The 18863-nt window shown below is 42.5% G+C and overlaps 1 protein-coding gene across 5 annotated transcripts in view; it reads left to right on the top strand.

Annotated features, from left to right (window-relative positions):
• CDC42BPA (CDC42 binding protein kinase alpha) overlaps positions 1–18863 on the top strand; it is a 212196-nt gene that overhangs the window by 58339 nt on the left and 134994 nt on the right. For all 5 annotated transcript variants that reach the window (XM_038760800.1, XM_038760799.1, XM_038760801.1 and 2 more), the window contains exon 3: positions 17690–17773. In XM_038760800.1, coding sequence (XP_038616728.1) covers positions 17690–17773 — 84 coding nt within the window. The remainder of the gene's footprint in view (positions 1–17689; positions 17774–18863) is intronic.

Genomic DNA, 18863 nt, shown 5'->3' on the forward strand with positions numbered 1-18863 from the left:
GAGGTTTAGAGCCCATGCACTTTATGAGCCTTGTATGGGACAGATACCATGTCCAACTGATTGTCTTGTGGCCTCCCTAGTGTTTATTATTATTATTATTATTATTATTATTATTATTATTATTCACCTAATCCTCCTCACCAGAAATGGGGAAATAGTAGAGGACCAGGGCGTTTCTGAACCTGAACTAATCCCTGACCAGGTTCAGTTTAAGAGCCATCTTCGGCTCAGAGAGGGCCCTTGGATGGCTTTTCTGATTCTGAGACCAGAGTTCCCTTTAGTAATAATAATGATGGTATTTGTTAAGTGCTTACTATGTGCAAAGCACTGTTCTAGTAGTCAAATCTGTGGTATAAAGAGATGCTTAATAATGGGGATATTAATAGCAATTTGTGGGTGCCATATCCAACCTTCTTAACTTGAGCGATGATTTCTGTCATTGGTCAAAGTGGTTTGGGCCAAAAGATACTTGACTTGCTCAGTGGTGAATAGATTTTCAACTTGAATGCTCCAGTATATAAAGTGAGTTCTTTTCCTTGTATGGAGAAGATCATGGGGATCAACCCTACATTCCTGCTTCACATGCATCATCCCTGGCAAAAGGGGAAAAGAGCTTTCCCTTCTCCCCTGTCCCAAAGCTCTGGTTTTCCCCTGTCCCTCTCAGCAGGGTCAGTCGAGCCAAATGAATATTATGAAAACCAGACCTTCTTCCCCTGTTAGACTTCCTTCAGAGAATATTTTCAAAGAAGGCATCATCCTTCATCTTTAATGACTAGACATTGGTAGTAACCGTCACTATATAAGGCAAAACATTTCTTCGTTCAACCTCATGTCACCAAGTTCCTCCGAGTAAAATGAAACCATAATCTTGCAAAGATTAGGAAGAGTCTGAGTGGGAAACTGCATTTAGGAAAGTCTTAGAGTTGAACCATCGTCATACATTCTCATTTCACTTCCTCTCTCTAAAAATGGCATTTCTCTTGGGAATTGTATCAGCCCAGAGAGATTCAAAATTTAGTGTTTCTCACTGGAGAAATAGTTCTGTGCTTCCAAGCAAGGGAGAATTCTCTGGAAAATGCCAGAAACCTCATTAGGAAAGTAAAACCCAACTTTACAGTTCTCCAGAAATTATTCTCACTTGAGTTTCCTAGCCCCCAAATAAAAAAGTAGACAAAAACAGTTATATGTGATGAAATGGCACAATATAGAGGAGGATAAATTTTCTAAAAATAATGAAAGGAGCAAGAATTCAGTATCTTGCATTGCTGCATATTTCCACCCACTCTTTTAGAGTGACCGATGAGTCAGGTGCCTTGAAGGTGGATGTGGGGGAGGAAAAGAAAAGGGGTAAAGTGCTCTTGAAGCGAGAACTTTGTAGATTTTAGGACTTCCCACAGGGCCTCTGGGCCCAGAATGGTTGGCTGACTGTCTTTATCAATCCTTAAGGCCCTTGAATAATGATAATAATGATGGCATTTATTAAGTGCTTACTATATGCAAAGTACTGTTCTAAGCACTGGGGAGGTTACAAGGTGATCAGGTTGTCCCAAGGGGGCCCACAGTCTTAATCCCCATTTTACAGATGAGGTAACAGAGGCACAGAGAAGTTAAGTGACTTGCCCAAAGTCACACAGCTGACAAGTGGCGGAGCTGGGATTTGAACCCATGACCTCTGACTCCAAAGCCTATGCTCTTTCCACTGAACCACGCAGCCTCTTGATTCTCTGTGAAGCCAGGGTTCAAGTCCAATCCATCTTCTCCAAACCCCAGCAGGTGGGGTTAAGGGAGAGAGAGGGACTCTTGAAATGTCCTCACTTTCTCAGAGATTCTTCAGATTTCCAGCTGTACTGCCCTGACCCCTACCTGAATTATTGAGAGCATCCTGAGTGTATTTTGAATGTGTTTAAGGAATGGGCTGGGGACTGCCAGGGGCTTGCTTCAGTGTTACTGAATCTGGATTTCCAGCCTGTAGTTAATTGACTTCTTGACAAGAACTTTTTGTGGTGGCCTAAAGGTTTGAAATTGAGGTTGAATTATGCATTATATGCTTAATTATTTGGATTTAGGGTGGCCAGTGATGGCACTCCATAAAAATAAGATCTTGAGGTACATATAATGTCACACACGTGACTGCACATAATATCACTCACATGATGTTACACATGCTTCACCGGTCCCTAGTGAGGTGTGATGATATCACACAGCCCCCATTTTGAGGGAGTCCACATAATTTGGACTGAACCTAGAGCTGGGGTGTCCTGACCCATGCAATTGCTTCAGAGCCTTTGCATTCCTCTCATAGGTCAGTGAGAGATTTGACCCAGGAGTTGACTACTCCATATTTTCAGTGTGGGAGTGAAAAAGGGCAGGAGTTTTAGGGTGGAGATGGACTGGAAGGGAACAGGTCTCAAACAGCCAATAGACCAGCAAGCCATTTTGGCTTTTCTGGCCCAATTCAGAGCGCTCGGGTGTTGTCAGACGTGGGATAAGTTAGTCCATTGGAGGCCAGTAGACCTAGGTGGGAGGAGCTGCAGCGGAGGGAGGCTCAGCTCCAAAATTAAAGAGACACCAAACTGGTCATTATGGTACTGAAACTAGGTAGGAGACAGGCCAGTAAAAATTAGACTGTCCGGTACAGTTCTGCGCCTCTGGCCACCCTGTTTGGACTGTAAAAGGGTTTGTAAGTTTGTGGTTTTGTGCTTTTCCCTTGGTATAATTTGTACAAAATGGACACTTTCCCAGACTCTGTATCACCACAAGATCAGTGAATATTAACTTCTATCAGTTGGCTCTCCAGCTCCTTGCCATTTATCCTAACATGACATCCCCGATGTAGAGGATTAGGAGGAATTTTTCTTCTTGAGTTTATTCTTGCCAAGTGGTTATATAATTTGGTTGAAAGTGTCTTAGAGATTTGTAGGAAGCTTTTGGAAATAGCTAGATGACATGGTTATTGTAGGCAGGGAACACGCCTACGAACTCTGTTATATTGAACTCTCCTAACGTCTTGGTACGGTTCTCTACACACAGTATTTGCTCAGTAAATACCATCGATGATGATGATGTTCAAGATAACTTCCCACCCCTTCATTTTTAGCTTCCATGATTTTGAAATGCACAAGGCTCATATTCCCAGAAGCATTGCTTATGTAGAAAAAGTATTTAACACTGCATCAGTTATTTAAATTTTTAATATTTGGTTTGCTAAAGCTTGTGGAGGATAAAATGATTCTATTTCATAATTTCTGTAGATTTTGAACATATATATTGTTCAGTTTGGATTCAACGTAATTACAGGCTATTTTAATAGACTTAAGGCAGCACTTAGAACAGTGTTTTGCACATAGTAAGCGCTTAATAAATGCCATTATAAGGCAGATCTACTTAACCTGTCAAGTCGTGAAGCACTTTGCTTGAAGGCATTCAGAAAACATGTTTTGAGGTGTCCAATAGTAAAGTGAGCCTTAATTTAAAATAATTATTTTTGGCAGTATTCATTTGTTGGAGATATTTTAAGTTGGTTGAACTGCCTATGGTTCTGTTGGAAAGAATTGAAATTTGGCAGGTCCATGTTGCACTGGAGTTATTTTAGAAAGTTAGAGCAGTTGGTGCTGGATGAAAAATTCGTCTATGTGTTCTTTATTCACAACTATGGACAACTTGGAAAGTAACTTTCTGATTTGACCTTTGAGATTATCTGTGAGATTTTCCCTAAATCATATTTGATATTAAGCATATAAATTCTTCCCTCTTTTTCTCCTGTTTTTTCTTCATTTTTCTTCTGGTCCCCACAGTACTACACATAATTCTCCCATGTAAATATCCCCTCCCATAGTTTGGGGTTGCAAAAACTTAGAACAGTTTTGTGAGTAAATACGCTAGCTTTATTAGCAGTGAGACACTGGGACTCTTCTGCCCCTCCCAGCAGTGGAGTTAATTAGCATGATGGGTTAGGTGTTTAACTAGAACCCCACCTGAACCATAACCATCAAGGGAGAAGTCTCAAGGGAGAAGAAATCAAGACAGGGATTCAGGGGGAAGGGGTGTGGAGAGCAGCAGATAGCAAGCTATGTTCTGCTCTTGAGAAAGAAGAGCACAAGGTCTGCGTGGTCCTCATCTGAAGAAGAACGTCCAGACTCCCGAGAGGTTCCATTGTGAAATAACCGGCAACTAAGGTTGTAAAGTAGTGGTGGTGGCAGTGATCTGTGGGATGAAGTTTTAAGGGAAACGGGCTGAAACTCACTGTGACCCAGACAGGGAAAAACCCTGTTGGTGAGCGAGGTTTGGGGCACTTTTCATCATCATCAATCGTATTTATTGAGCGCTTACTGTGTGCAGAGCACTGTACTAAGCGCTTGGGAAGTACAAGTTGGTAACATGTAGAGACAGTCCCTACCCAGCAGTGGGCTCACAGTCTAGAAGGGGGAGACAGAGAACAAAACCAAACATACTAACAAAATAAAATAAATAGAATAGATATGTACAAGTAAATAGAGTAATAAATATGTACAAACATATATACATATATACAGGTGCTGTGGGGAAGGGAAGGAGGTAAGATGGGGGGGGGGATGGAGAGGGGGTCATCTGATCCTCTTTAAAGGAACCCATAAAATGCTTGACACATGGGCACCCTACCATTTCCATAAATTGGGAAGAGAGAAATGGAGAGAAGGCCCAGAAGCATTCTCTCACTCTTAAGCAGTCTGTCCCATTCATTCTCTTTCATCCATATGATTTTGCTCTTTGTCAACTGCAGCAGCTGGCAAGATAGACAGTGGAGGCTCCTTCACTCCCTCAACCTCTGCCCACAGCCCGACTCTGTACTCCAGGCCAGAGTTCACGCTGTGGAGGCTGTACAGGACAGCCCCCCGGAACTCCAGAGGGCAGCCCCCACCAGGGACATTAAGGTCCAAGACTTGGGGCAGAGACAGGGAAAAGAGGGAGGTTTCTACCGCATGTCTTCTGCTCTCTGTTGCAGGCCAGCTGGCCTGCTTGAGTCGCAAAGTTTGATATGCTTGCCGGAAAGGCTGTAACGTAAAGGGCTAACGTATAAGGAGCAGAAAACAGTTGGGCAAAATGCCAGGCTGCTTTGCTGATGGTGGGGAAAGAGAAAAGCTGGTGGAAGAATGAAAGAGAAAATAAGATTCAACAAAAACCAAATGTTTACATCAGCACATTCCAGGAATTTCTTAGTGGGCTGCTCATGGGGAAAAACAAATTTGAGGAATGTTGAATGTTCAGGTTTAATAAGTTCCAGAAGGTGGATATTTTAGAACAGAGGTAAATGCACTCTTGACCATTTGTATCTTAAGGAAAGTATAGAATTGAAAGGAGACTTGTAAAGGTAACCATGTTCCCCCAATGTCCCAAACTCTAACAATAAAATAGTAAAGCTTGAAACGTAAGTACCTAAAACCATAAAATGGAATACTGATTTCCTTAGTGGCCTTAATTTACCCATATTCTATTTAATGAAATTTGGGTTATTATCAACAAGAGGGTTTTTTTTAAGACTTAGCAGTTATAAGAAACTTTTATTTTGCTGGGCTAATCTCTGGTGGTGTATAGGATAAGAGGGTTAAAAATGTGCCAGCTTACTGTTGGGAGCAGTAGCCACATGACCCGTCATTAGAGATAGGAGTGGACAGTGTAGTGTGTCAGAGGGTTCTGGCATAGTGATGAAAGACATCAGCACTGTTTGGGAATGGTGAAAGAAGCATCTTAGGAACCAGAAAGTGGTAACGAGTGTGTAGGCCAGAGGCTGGTCAAGTTGGGCAATATGGATTGGTGAGCCAACCTCTGACAAACTTGCTAGGAAGTGCCAGCAGTAGAGAGTTGGCATCTTGATTACCTTGTATCTACCCCAGCTCTTAGAACAGTGCCTGGCACATAGTAAGTACTTAATAAATACCATCATCATCATTATTATTATTATCACGTTAGCAGACAGACCCAAACAAAGACGGAAAGATACTAAAAGCCTCATAAAAATATTTTTAGGCTCTGGAGATTGCTGGGTTCTGCCTTTGAAGAAATCCTACCAATAGCAGGATGACACAGAGCCCACTGGTAGTGGAGGAACATGAACCCTGGAAGAAGCTTGGAGATGCAGATTCTGGCGAGGGTTGAATTCTGTGCCATTTGTGGTTTTGAGGTTCAGATATGCTGAAAAACGTAGAATGGCTAACCCCAGAGGTCACTGCAGATAGGTAGCGCATTGCAATGCAGTAGCGTATGTTCAGCGCTTAGAACAGTGTTTTGCACATGGTAAGCACTTAACAAATACCATCATCAGTATTATTATTATTATGTTTACAGAGACAGATTGGGGTGAACTGGGTAATTGCCAAAACAGCATGGAAAGCAGCAAGGAGATAATAATAGTAATAATAGTGATAATAATGGAATTGATTTAGTGCTTTCTAGTCGTCAAGCACTGTTCTAAGCGCTAGGATATTACTCTATTAATTAATTTATTACTGTATGTATTTATTACTCTATTTATTACTCTGTTTATTTTACTTGTACATATCTATTCTATTTATTTTATTTTGTTAGTATGTTTGGTTTTGTTCTCTGTCTCTCCCTTTTAGACTGTGAGCCCACTGTTGGGTAGGGACCGTCTCTATATGTTGCCAACTTGTACTTCCCAAGCGCTTAGTACAGTGCTCTGCGCACAGTAAGCGCTCAATAAATACGAGTGATTGATTGATTGATAGTCCTAAGGGTAGAAAGTCGGAGGCTGAGCTAGGAAATACCAGGCAGAAATAACTGGGATTTAGATGGAGAGCAGAGTCAGAGGTGGCACCAAGGTTGTGAGTGACTGGGACAGGGAGGTGGGTGGTGGTGGTGACTGTGATGGGAGAGGGAGGAAGAGGTTTAGAAGAGAAGGTGAGGAGTTCAGTTTTTGACCTGGTGAAATGCTTAAGGTGACAGTGGGTCATCCATGTGGTGATGTCTTAGAGATAGGAGGAAATTGTGAGAGAGTGATGGAGGTGAGAGGACGGTTGGATAACTGAGGCAGTGTCATATACAGGTTAGTTCACTCTAGCACCTCTTGGTTTTGATTCATGTGAGGATGTTTCAAAGGCATATGGATTTAATCAGCTTCTCCTAGCTTTCCCAAATATGATCCACATTCCAAGAGGTCTTTCCACCCAGCTTGCTTCAGTGTGGTTGTTTGGCCACCCTACTATGACTAAACCTGTCTTGATGGAATTTCATCGCATAGCAATGGCATTTTGGTTGTCAGTGTGGTGACTGGAAGCGCGTAACCACAAGAGGTTCTACAGCTGGAGAGGTAGGAGCCTGTTACCCTGGTCTGCTATCTGTTTTCATAGTGGTTTTGTTCCAGGGGCCGTGGTTTAAGATCAAGGCAGTGTGGGACCTGAGGAGCCCCACTCTTCAGACTGTAATGTGTAAGGGGAGGGTGAATCATACCTTTGCTTTCTAATTGGAAATAATTTTGTTCTAGGATGTTAACAGGGAGGTGGAGAACGTAACATTTTCCACTACTCTCGATGACTTCACAAAGGAAGTAAAGATTAGCCTGTAAGCTCGTTGTGGGCAGGGAATGTGTCCATTATAATGTTGTGTTGTACTCTCCCAAGTGCTTAGAACAGTGCCCTGCACACAGTAAGTACCACTGGGGAAAGTGCAGCTTAGTCAAAATGAAGGTTCTTGACTCTGGACTTTGTTCTAGCTGGGATGCGTCTGGGTTTTTCTAAGGCCACCTATTTTCCCATACTTTAGAAGGCATGGTGTGATTGGGCAAATGTAGCCTTTAAAAATTTTTTAAAATGGTATAATTTCATTCATTCATTCATTCATTCAGTCGTATTTATTGAGTGCTTACTGTGTGCAGAGCACTGTACTAAGCGCTTGGGAAGTACAAGTTGGCAACATATAGAGACAGTCCTTACCCAACAATGGGCTCACAGTCTAGAAGGGGGAGACAGACAACAAAACATATTAAAAAAATAAAATAAATAGAATAGTAAATATGTACAAGTAAAATAGAGTAATAAATCTGTAGAAACATATATACAGGTTCTGTGGGGAGGGGAAGGAGGTAGGGCGGGGGGGGTGGGGGAGGGGGAGAGGAAGGAGGGGCCTCAGTCTGGGAAGGCCTCTGGGAGGAGGTGAGCTCGCAGTAGGGCTTTGAAGGGAGGAAGAGAGCTAGCTTGGCGGATGTGCGGAGGAAGGGCATTCCAGGCCAGGGGGAGGACGTGGGCCGGGGGTCGTCGGCAGGACAGGCGAGAACGAGGCACAGTGAGGAGATTAGCGGCAGAGGAGCAGAGGGTGCAGGCTGGGCTGTAGAAGGAAAGAAAGGAGGTGAGGTAGGCGGGGGCGAGGTGATGGACAGCCTTGAAGCCGAGAGTGAGGAGTTTTTGCCTTATGCGTAGGTTGATTGGTAGCCACTGGGGATTTTTGAGAAGGGGAGTAACGTGCCCAGAGCGTTTCTGCACAAAGATGATCCAGGCAGCAGTGTGAAGTATAGACTGAAGTGGGGAGAGACAGGAGGATGGGAAATCAGAGAGGAATTTCATATTCCCTTTCATAGCATTCTATTAGGGATTCAGTGGTGTGGCACCTGGGGTTTCTTTCCTGTTTGGTTGTCTAAAAAATGCTAAGAATGCACATGCAAAAGCTTGGTGGACTATAATGTTAAAGTTGAAAATATAAGAATGTGAACACCATAGAAAGAATATAGTAATACAGGCACACTGCACAACACTATTGGGTTATATTCTTTGAAAATGATTGTATCCTGAATGGCTGTTTTTTGGGGTGCATTTTCCCATAGTCTTCCAATTTATAAACTGGGATTTGTTCCAGAACTTCAGGTAATGTATTATTAAATCAATATAAGTGCTAAATACTGTTTTGCTAAAGATTGCTAAGCTAATATTTACGTAACCAAAACCCATAAAATTGCAATATTAAATGTGAGGAATTGTAATCTGAGATTTTGAGCCTTTGTAGGAAGCTGCAGAAGAAGGTTGTTCAGTCAATCAATTGCTCTGTTGGCTGACTGTGGTAATGGATTTTCAATTTAGTGAAGAATTTGTCCAATTTAGGTTGAACAGTAGTTTCTCTCTTTTTCTTCTTAAGCATTTGTAACAGGATAACTCCTTCTGACACCTCTTCCCCGCTTTGAACATCTCCCCATTACAGTTGTCGTAGTCAATTATATTTATAGATGTACCCTCTTTCTTGAAAATTGCTGCCATACTTTTTAATCCCAATATTTTAGTGGGTGATAGCGCTTCTCCAACTGTTTTGGCATCTTATAATGAAGCAGCGTGGCCGAGTAGAAGATTTTAATCACAGCTCTATTATTAACTGCTCTGTTCTCTGAGCCTCATTTTTCTCCTCTTTAAAATGGGGATTAAATATGCGTTCTACTTATTTTGAGCCTGGTGGGTGTCACTGAGCCTGTGTCTAATCCGATTATCTTGAATGTACCCCAGCATGTATTTATAAGACCATGGCATATAGGAAGAGCTTAATAAATACCGTCATTATTTTGTCCAAATGATTATTTTGTGTCTGTCTCTCCATGTTAGAGTGTTAGCTCCATGTGCGAAGGGATTATGCCTTCTACCTCTTTGTCGAATTCTCTCAAGCACTTGGGACCATACCCTGCTCACACTAGGTGCTCAGTAAAAACTATTAATATATTGATGCATCAGAGAGTCAAAGTTCAATGAGCTCTTCGGACAGTAATTCCGCGGAATGAGATCCAGTTAATTCATTGACATCTGCATCATCCATTTCTATCAATTGATCAAAACTATTGAACTTTTCTCTGTTTAGAGCACTGTACTAAACTCTTGGAGGAGCACAATAGAGTTTAGACATGATTTTTGCTTTAAAAAGCCGTTGTAGTGTACTTTCCCAAGCCCTTAGTGCAGTGCGGTTCACACAGTAAGTACCCAATAAATACCATCAATTGGTCCACAGACTTAAAGGAATTTACAATCTAGCCAGGCAGGCAGACACTAAAATAAATGACAGGTAAGGGGAAGCAACAGCTAATAGAGATTAGGGTTGATTACCCAGGTGCTTGCTGCTTTCTAAATATAGTTGCCCCCCACCCCCCTTCAATGCTTTCTTTGCTATTCATTGTCATATTTATTGAGTGCTTTCTGTGTTCAGAGCACATATTAAGTGCTTGGGAAAGTACAACACAACAATAAACAGTGACATTCCCTGCCCAAAAGGAGCTAACAATTTAGAGTTCGGGAGACAGAAGCCAATGCAAATAAATAAAATTGCAGATTTGTACATAAGTGCTGTGGGGCTTGGAGGGGGGAAGAGCAAAGGGAGCAAGTCAGTCAGGATGACATAAGGGAGTGGGAGGTGAGGAAAAGTGGGGCTTAGTCTGAGAAGGCCTCTTGGAGGAGATTTGCCCTCAATAAGGCTTGAAGGTGGGGTGAATAATTGTCAGATTTGAGGAGGAAGGACATTCCAGGCCAGAAGCAGGGCATGGACTAGGGGTTGGCAGCAAGGCAGGCAAAATAGAGGCACAGTGAGAGATAACATTAGCACTAGAGGAACGAAGTGTGTAGGCTGGGTTGTAAAGGAGAAAAGTGAGGTGAGGTAGGAGGAGGCAAGGTGATGGAGTATTTTAAAGCCAATGGTGAGGAGTTTTTGTTTGATGGGGAGATGGATGGGCAGTGACTGGGGTTTTTTGAGGAGTGGGGTGACCTGACCTGAATGTTTTTGTAGAAAAATGATCCAGGCAGCAATGGGAAGTATGGACTGGAGTAGGGAGAAACAGGAGGCTGGGAAGTGATGATGATGATGATGATGATGGCATTTATCAAGTGCTTACTATGTGCCAAGTACTGTTCTAGGCGCTGGGGTAGATACAAGGTAATCAGGTTGTCCCACATGGGGCTCACAGTCTTAAACCCCATTTTACTGATGAGGGAACTGAGGCACAGAGAAGTTAAGTGACTTGCCCAAAGTCACAAGGCTGACAATCTAATCCTGGTGGAGCCAGGATTAGAGCCCACAACCTCTGACTCCCAAGCTGGTGCTCTTTCCACTGAGCCACACTGCTTCCAAGGAGGCTGCTTATCTGCTCAGGGATCTCAATCCATGTTACTGATTGAGTGCTTAACTGTAGGTAGGGCACTGTACTAAGTGCTCTTCTTGCCTTGAAAATCTGACTCAAAACTTGGCCAGACTTTTTTCCAAGGCCCATTACTTGTTGGTTGCTCCAAATCAGTGTCATTTATTGAGCACTTACTGAATTGGAACACTGTTCATTCATCCATTCAATCATATTTATTGAGCACTTACTGTGTGCTGAGCACTGTACTAAGCGCTGGGGAAGTACAAGTCGGAAACATATAGAGATGGTCCCTACCCAAAAATGGGCTCACAGTCTAGAAGGGGGAGACTGTGCTAAGTGCTTGGGAGAGTACAATCTAACAGCTGGGAGACAAGTTTCCAGGCTAGGTGGAGTAGAGGCAGGAAGGGATTTACTTGTCTGTAATGCTTGGCCTGAACATCTGGGCATGCATGGAGTAAGGAAGCAAACACTAATGTTTAGATCACCAGGTTGGTTGTGACCCCTAGGTGTATGCTAGTAGTTCTTTCTGAAAGTTACAGGAACATGGATTGGGTGGTGAAAATGCATCAGGATGAAAGAGTTGTGACTTGTGTGCAAAATGCAGATGGTAAAATGTATTTTTACGTAAGTAACTTCTTGGATTATAGCACGTGTATAGCTCTAATGAAAAGAAAAATAGTTTCCTTAATTGAAGGCCGTAAAAGAAAATTATAGTCCTCCAAGGACTGTGAACTCCTTGTGGACCAGGAATGTGTCTACCAACTCTGTTGAACTCTCCAAAAGGCTTAGTATGTGTTTTGCCCCCAGTAGGTGCTCGATAAATACCATTGATTGATTGAAATTCCGAATTTCTCTGTGGTTTGCCTTCTGGGCTTCCCTTCAGAGTCTGAATTAAACAGGTCCTTTTCTGCTGTCATCCAAGCCACTTTCTTTGTTAGACCCTGGCAGAACTGCAAATGTGCTTCTTTAGGGTCAGATGAAAGAGAATACAGATAATATCGGCATTTGATTAGTAGTAGAAAGAAAAAGCACTAAAGTTAGCTTTCTTCACTATGACTTTGCTGCCCCAAAGGGGAAAAGTTAGTTCAGGAATTTCCATATAAAAGAAAATATGACCAAATATCCCTCACTGGTGGTTAGAGTCACAAGATTTTTCCTCTTGGTTTCACCAGTCTAGCATGCTCTGCAAAAGTCCTGTGTTGGCTGAAGTGATCAAGGTAGTGGCTGCTGCGGAGCCCAGCTGGAGTGGCAGCAGAAGTGTCAGGAGGAGATAAGACACACAAGTGAATGCGACTGTGGCCACTAATTTCCTGGAGTCCCCATTTCCTCTAGCAGCCCAGACAGGCTGCTCACTAGCTCTGTGCTGGACACATGGCCGGAATTCCGGGCAGCCAGTGGTGGGGGTGGCCATACACAGCTGCTATTTTTCTTCTGCCTGCTCTATTGCTCTGTGCCAAGCAAATCTGTCTGTGTGAATCTTTGTGACTGTATGTCTGAAACAGTGATTTGAGAGTGTGACTAGGTGAGTGTGTATGTGTGACTTTTGCTCTTGATTGGGAATGGGGGTGGGGGGAGGTCTGTGTCGCTAGTTTCCATCTCCCTCTACATTTCTCTCTGTTTGTCTCTGTGTTTTGTTGTGCCTCCATCAGCTTCTGTACCTCCTTTCAGTCTTTCTCTTCCTCTTCCCTCATCTCATACGCTTTTTCAATTTATCTTGCCCTTGGAAGCCTCACCCCGTAGTTATGGTAATTGTTAAGCACTCAGAATATGCCAAGCATTGTTCTAAGCACTAGGTAGGGTGGGGGTGGTGGTGTGGTGTTCTAAGCGCTAGGGTTGGGGTGTGTGTGTGGTGTGTGTGTGTGTGTCTTTTGAGCTGTTTTTTCATTGTTGAATTTATTAAACGTTTACTATGTTCCAAGCGCTCTATCAGTCTCTATAGGAGATTCAAAATGACCTGAACCGACACAGTCCCTGTTCCAGCTGGGGCTCTGCTCACAATCTAAGAGGTAGTAATAATAATAATAATATGGTTATTTGCTAAGCACTTACTAGGTGCCAAGCACTGTTCTAAGCACTTGATCAAGAGAGACAATCCCTGCCCACACTGGGCTAACAGTCTAGAAGTGAAGAAGAGAAGTGAAGTGACTTGCCCAAGGTCACACAGCAGACAAGTAGCAGAGTCAGCATTAGAACCCATGACCTTCTGACTCCCAGGCATGTACTTTATCCACTATACCGTGCTGCGGTAGGGAGAGCCAGTATCTACTATCCACTGGTTTAAGTGACTTATCCAAGGTCACTCAGCAAGCCAGTGGCAGTTTCCTGTGCCCTTTCCACTAGGCATGCTATCTTCCCCTTTCACTGAGTCTTTGCTACCTATTGAAAGAAAACTGTCATCTGTAAAATGCTGCACACTGACTGTGAGAGAATTATCAGTCTGGGTTAATGAAGTATATCTTCAGCAAAGGATTAGGGCACCATGCTCTCTGAAAAAGAATTTTACGTTGGAAAATTTAATCGCACTGGATAAATTCCATTGGATGAGTAATTTTCCTCAACTAGTAAAAAAGGCCTGTCTGGGAAGCAATTTTCGGAATCGAATCCTATTCCAGTTTCATAATGGTGCAGAATTTCATTCCTGTCAGACTTTAGTCTTGAGGTTTGTTTTTGTTTTCAGAGATCATTTAGCAAGCTGACCTCATAAGGGAGAATGACTATGTAAATCCAGGTACTTGCAAAGACTTGTGACTTTGCACACTTCCTAGCCTCTATGACATTTTCCCATACACACCCGTCATCTTCATTTGGATTTGATGTTGAGGCCAGGTCCGCTTGGCACAAAGCCCAACCCGATGGGTTTTAGGTGTGAAGCGGGAATGCAATTTTGAGACATTTTAAGCTAGAGACTGAATGTAAATGCAAGTCTGTTTTCCAGCGGGTACTGTCACATACCTGGGCAGGGGTTCTTTATGTGCTTGGCCGTCCCTGGGATTCTAGAAATCCACAGGGCCCTTGAAAGTCTGCCTTGGAGCTTGCTAGTTCTGCATGGACTCATTTCTAGCCCATTTGAGACTCTCACCAGATATAGGCACGGTTTGAGGGCTCCACTCCTAGCATGGCCAAACTAGGCAGGATCCAGGCTTGGGACAGATTGGACATTTCCAGTCTAAACAAGACTCTCTAGCATAGTGTTCTGGACATACAGTGGATATTGGATAAATATTGTTGCCTGGAAGGTTTATGCTGAAATCATTTAGATCTTCATTTAGAGGAATAGTAATCAATAAGCTGAGGGCCATGCAAAATTCAGTGGGTTTCTTTGTGATTTCCTCCCAATTTGGACTTAATGCTGTCACCACATCCTGCCGTGCTTTCCCAGTGATTGCGGCCCTTTCTGCATTTCCTACGGGCCCTAGCCCATGCCACCCTTAGTTTGTTTCCACCTGCTTTATCTACCTTCCCGGCTGGCATAGTGAGCCAGCCAGATCCATATCTCTTGGCTCATCCTCCGAGCCCTGCCCTCATTCTCATTGTTTGGCCAAGCACCCAGGGAGCTCATGTGCTTGTGCTTATGCATTTTTTAATGGTATTTGTTAAGAGCTTACTATGTGCCCGGCACTGTACTAAGCACTGGGGTAGATACAAGATGTTTGAGTTGGACACAGTCCATGTCCCACAGAGGTCTCACAGTCTTAATCCTCATTTTACAGATGTTGTAACTGAGGCACAGAGATAGGAAATGACTTGCCCAAAGTCACACAGTAGACAAATGGCAGAGCCGGCATTAGAACCCAGGTCCTCTGACTCCCAGCCCCAAGCCCTTTCCACTAGACCACTCTGCATTTCAGAAAAATTGCTCTGAGTACAAGTATATGGATAGTTGGAGCTGTTAGTGATCTTATTTGAAAACATCCTGTCCCCCGTTTCCACATTTCATTTTTTCCTCTTCTATTGGATTAGGTTTTACTTTCATAGGAAAGGAGGAAAGAACAGGATGATTAATCCACCATAACTCCTCTAGGAACTGACTCCAGTTACACTCAATTCATAGTGTAGAAAGAGTTTCTGCTTTTGATATATGAGGAATATAAGCACACGTTATAACAGTTCAGTTTCCCTAGCTTTGATCTAACTACTTATCTGGATGCCATAATTTGAAGGAGGATTAGAATACAGCTTCTCCCACAGCTTCCTTCCTCAAGGAGGAGTCATTGCTTGTGTGTTGTTTTTTTTCATACCGTCTTGGCTTCCCTATCACTTAGCCAAATTGTAGCGTGTAAGGTTGCTGGCGTGAGGGTAGGTGGCAAATCAGCATTGATTTGCTGTGTGACCGTTTTCTTTTCCATGAGGAAATTCTGACACAAGTTGAGACTTTTGGCAGAGTACCTCGTGATATTGGGAAGGCGTTTGAGGATAAATTAGAAAATCTGCAGAGTTTGGAAACTCATTAGTGAGACACTAGAATTTTTTTTTAGTGTTGGTTTTTATTTATTTCTTTATTCTTTTGGAGAGCCTCCAATGAACAGGATTGTTCTGACAGCTGGTACTGCCGGTAGCATTCGGGGTTGGAACTTTCATAGCCATCGTCAGATGCTCGGAGTTCTCAAAATCTATTATTTTGGGGAGAAGTATTTATTTGACAGAAGGTGGCGGATTTAGGAACCCTTCCAGGGAACGTTCACAGGCTAATTTTATAAATGTTCATGGAAACAGATGCAGGGTGTACATTTGAAGTATATTTCCTTGTTTGTGTTTTGTAGTGTATCATTTTGACAGAAAAAAATGTAGAAGAATCTTCCCTAGCCTGGGCAAAAACTATATGAGGGATTCTACTTTGGCTTCTAATTTGATATTGGGAAAATTAATAAACCTCATTCGGCCCCTTGAAGAGAGGGGGAGAAAGCACTGTAGTTGCCTGAGGCTCCTAATCCCGGCTCCGCCACTTATCAACTGTGTGACTTGGGGCAAGTCACTTAACTTCTCTGTGCCTCAGTTATCTCATCTGTAAAATGGGGATTAAGACTGTGAGCCCCGTGTGGGGCAACCTGATTACCTTGTATCTACCCCAGTGCTTAGAACAGAGCTTGGCGTATAGCAAGCACTCGACAAATACCATCATCATCATCATCATCTCTGGAGGCTGGGGGCTCTGCATGAGACATAATAATAGCTGTGATATTTGCTAAGCACTTACTGTCTGCCAGACAAGCCACTGTCTTAAGCGCTGGGGCAGATACCAGAGAATCAGGTTGGGCACTGTCCCTGTCCCACGGAGGGCTTTCTATCTAAGGGGAAACATGGTGCATATTAGGCCCCCTAGATTTTGGGCCAGGGCTAGGGGAAGGCTAATAATGATGGTATTCTTCCAGTGATTTGAATAGGAGCGTAGTGGTTATTGCTACACCGACCCTAAGGTTATTTTCATATACCGCTCAAAGAAGGGCTGCTTTTCTTCCCTGATAACCAAGCCAGGAAATGCGGATTTTATGTAATAACATATAACTAGCTTGTCAATACGTTTCAAGGTTTCTTCAAGTAAGATTCTGCTGCTACTCCCTGCTCTCTGCTGTACAACTTGGATGCCTGCTGCTGAAACTCTTCTTCCTTTTTTAGCTATGTGTGCTGACTTTCTTCTCCTGGAAAGCCATAAGTGACGTGACTGTTCTTATTTATACATATACTTTTGGTCAAACTTTAGGTCTTTAGGTGATTTCAAGGACCTGCTAGATGTTCTCCTTTCGAGTTGAAGTTTTTTTTTCAAAATAACTCTTGCATTCTACTTTCTTTCACTTGACCTAGGCATTATTCCTTGTGTTTTCGCTTCTACCTCATAATTGTGTAGGATATACTTCATCTTCCTGGTCGAAGATGAAGACAGGTCTAATAGTAAGTTAGACACTATTATTTGTTTTCCTTTGTAGATTCCCCCTTCCCTGCTATCTATTGCAGTGGATCTATGACTAAGTTCTTAATACAGAAATAGAGATCTCTTTGCGATATGCCCTCTTATTCCCAAACTTATTTCATTTGCCTCCCTTTTTATTGTATATTATTGATATGTGTCCTCCAGAATTTTTTCTTCTCTTATAGCAGTGTATTTTTTTAACACGTGCACTTGTAATGTATAATTATGACTGTCAATGATAGCACTTGTCAGTGATATTAAGCACTTACAATATGCTAAGGGCTTGGAAGAATAAATGTTTTTTTGAGTGACACAATTCCTGGCCCACTTGAAGCTCCTAATCTACAAAGAGAAGGATGACAGACACAAGGAACAAAACAGGCTAAAAAGTATATAGAAACAGCAACAGTAAAAGATAACAGTTCATTTCTAGTCTAATTAACTTTGGTTACAGCTGCCAACTATTTCCACTCTTGGATCTGTGTTACAGCACTTTTTGGCTTGCTGCTGTAGCTTTTTAAAGCCTTAAAAACAAACTTAACCTGAGCAACAAATATAGGATAGGTGATAGAGGGAGTGTGTTTTGCATTTGATGGTTCCGGGGAGCAAGTTGCTTTGCTCTCTGGAGCTGAGAGGAAAAGGCCTTAATGAGTCTTATAAAATTTCATTGTTTTTGTTTTATTCATCTCTTACAGGTCGCCGTGGTAAAACTGAAAAACACAGACAAGGTATTTGCCATGAAAATACTCAATAAATGGGAGATGCTGAAGAGAGCAGAGGTAAATTCTAGAAATAACTGATATTTCAAATGGGAGCTTGCTGTTACTTTTCTGGATTGTGATTTTTTTATGCAGAGTTGGAAGAGGCAGTTTATCAATAATGGTGATTAAAAGAAATATTGCTGAAAAAGTTACACAGTTCTCCCCAGTATACCAAGTGGGAAGGCCCACAATAATATGAGATTTCATAAAGTAGTTGTGGTATTAGCCATAAACCCACTTTTTTTCACATTACTGACATTACTAAAAGGCTTTTTGTAGGTTCTGTAAGATTGCTCTCATTCACCTGCTTTTCAGTGATGAAACTGCTTTGCTTTTGACTAGTAAGAAAGGAATTGGTGGTATCCATTTTATAATTCATAAACAGTAATTTTCGTGGATTACTGCTTGCCTAAAATAATGTGCTGAAATTGAATGTAACCAAAAGCTCAGCTGGCCAAGAAACCGCCTCCCCCCCCCCCCCCCCCCCCCCCCGAAGATCTGGTGATCAGAATTGTTTTTGTTTTATCAAATTTGAGCACTTTATGGATTTTCTGAGTCAGGGTTTGTCTTTGAGGTGGAGCCCTTACAGTTCATTCATAATCATCTTCATTGTGGTATTAAGTGCTTAACTATGTGTCAAACACTGTTCTAAGCACTAGGGTAGATACAAGTTAATCAAGTCAGACACAATCCTTGTCTCACATGGGGCTCACAATCTAAGTACAAGGGAGAACAGGAATTTTTTTAATGGTATTTAAGCACTTATTATGATCCATGCACTGTAATAAGCACTCAAGTAGATAGAAGCTAATCAGGTTGAACAGTGTCCATTCTCACACAGGGCTCACAGTCTTAATCCCCATTTTACAGATGAGGTAACTGAGGAACAGAGAAGTTAAGTGAATTGCCCAGGATCACACAGCAGGCAGGTGGAACTGAGAATAGAACCCAGGTCCTTTGAGTCTCAGGCCTGTGCTCTTTCCATTAAGCCACATTACTTAGTGGAAATAGCGTGGCTCAGTGGAAAGAGCACGGGCTTTGGAGTCAGAGATCATGGGTTCAAATTCCAGCCCTGCCAATTGTCAGCTGTGTGACTTTGGGCCAGTCA

This window comes from Tachyglossus aculeatus, chromosome 19 (genome assembly GCF_015852505.1).
Source record: "Tachyglossus aculeatus isolate mTacAcu1 chromosome 19, mTacAcu1.pri, whole genome shotgun sequence".
NCBI lineage: Eukaryota > Metazoa > Chordata > Mammalia > Monotremata > Tachyglossidae > Tachyglossus > Tachyglossus aculeatus.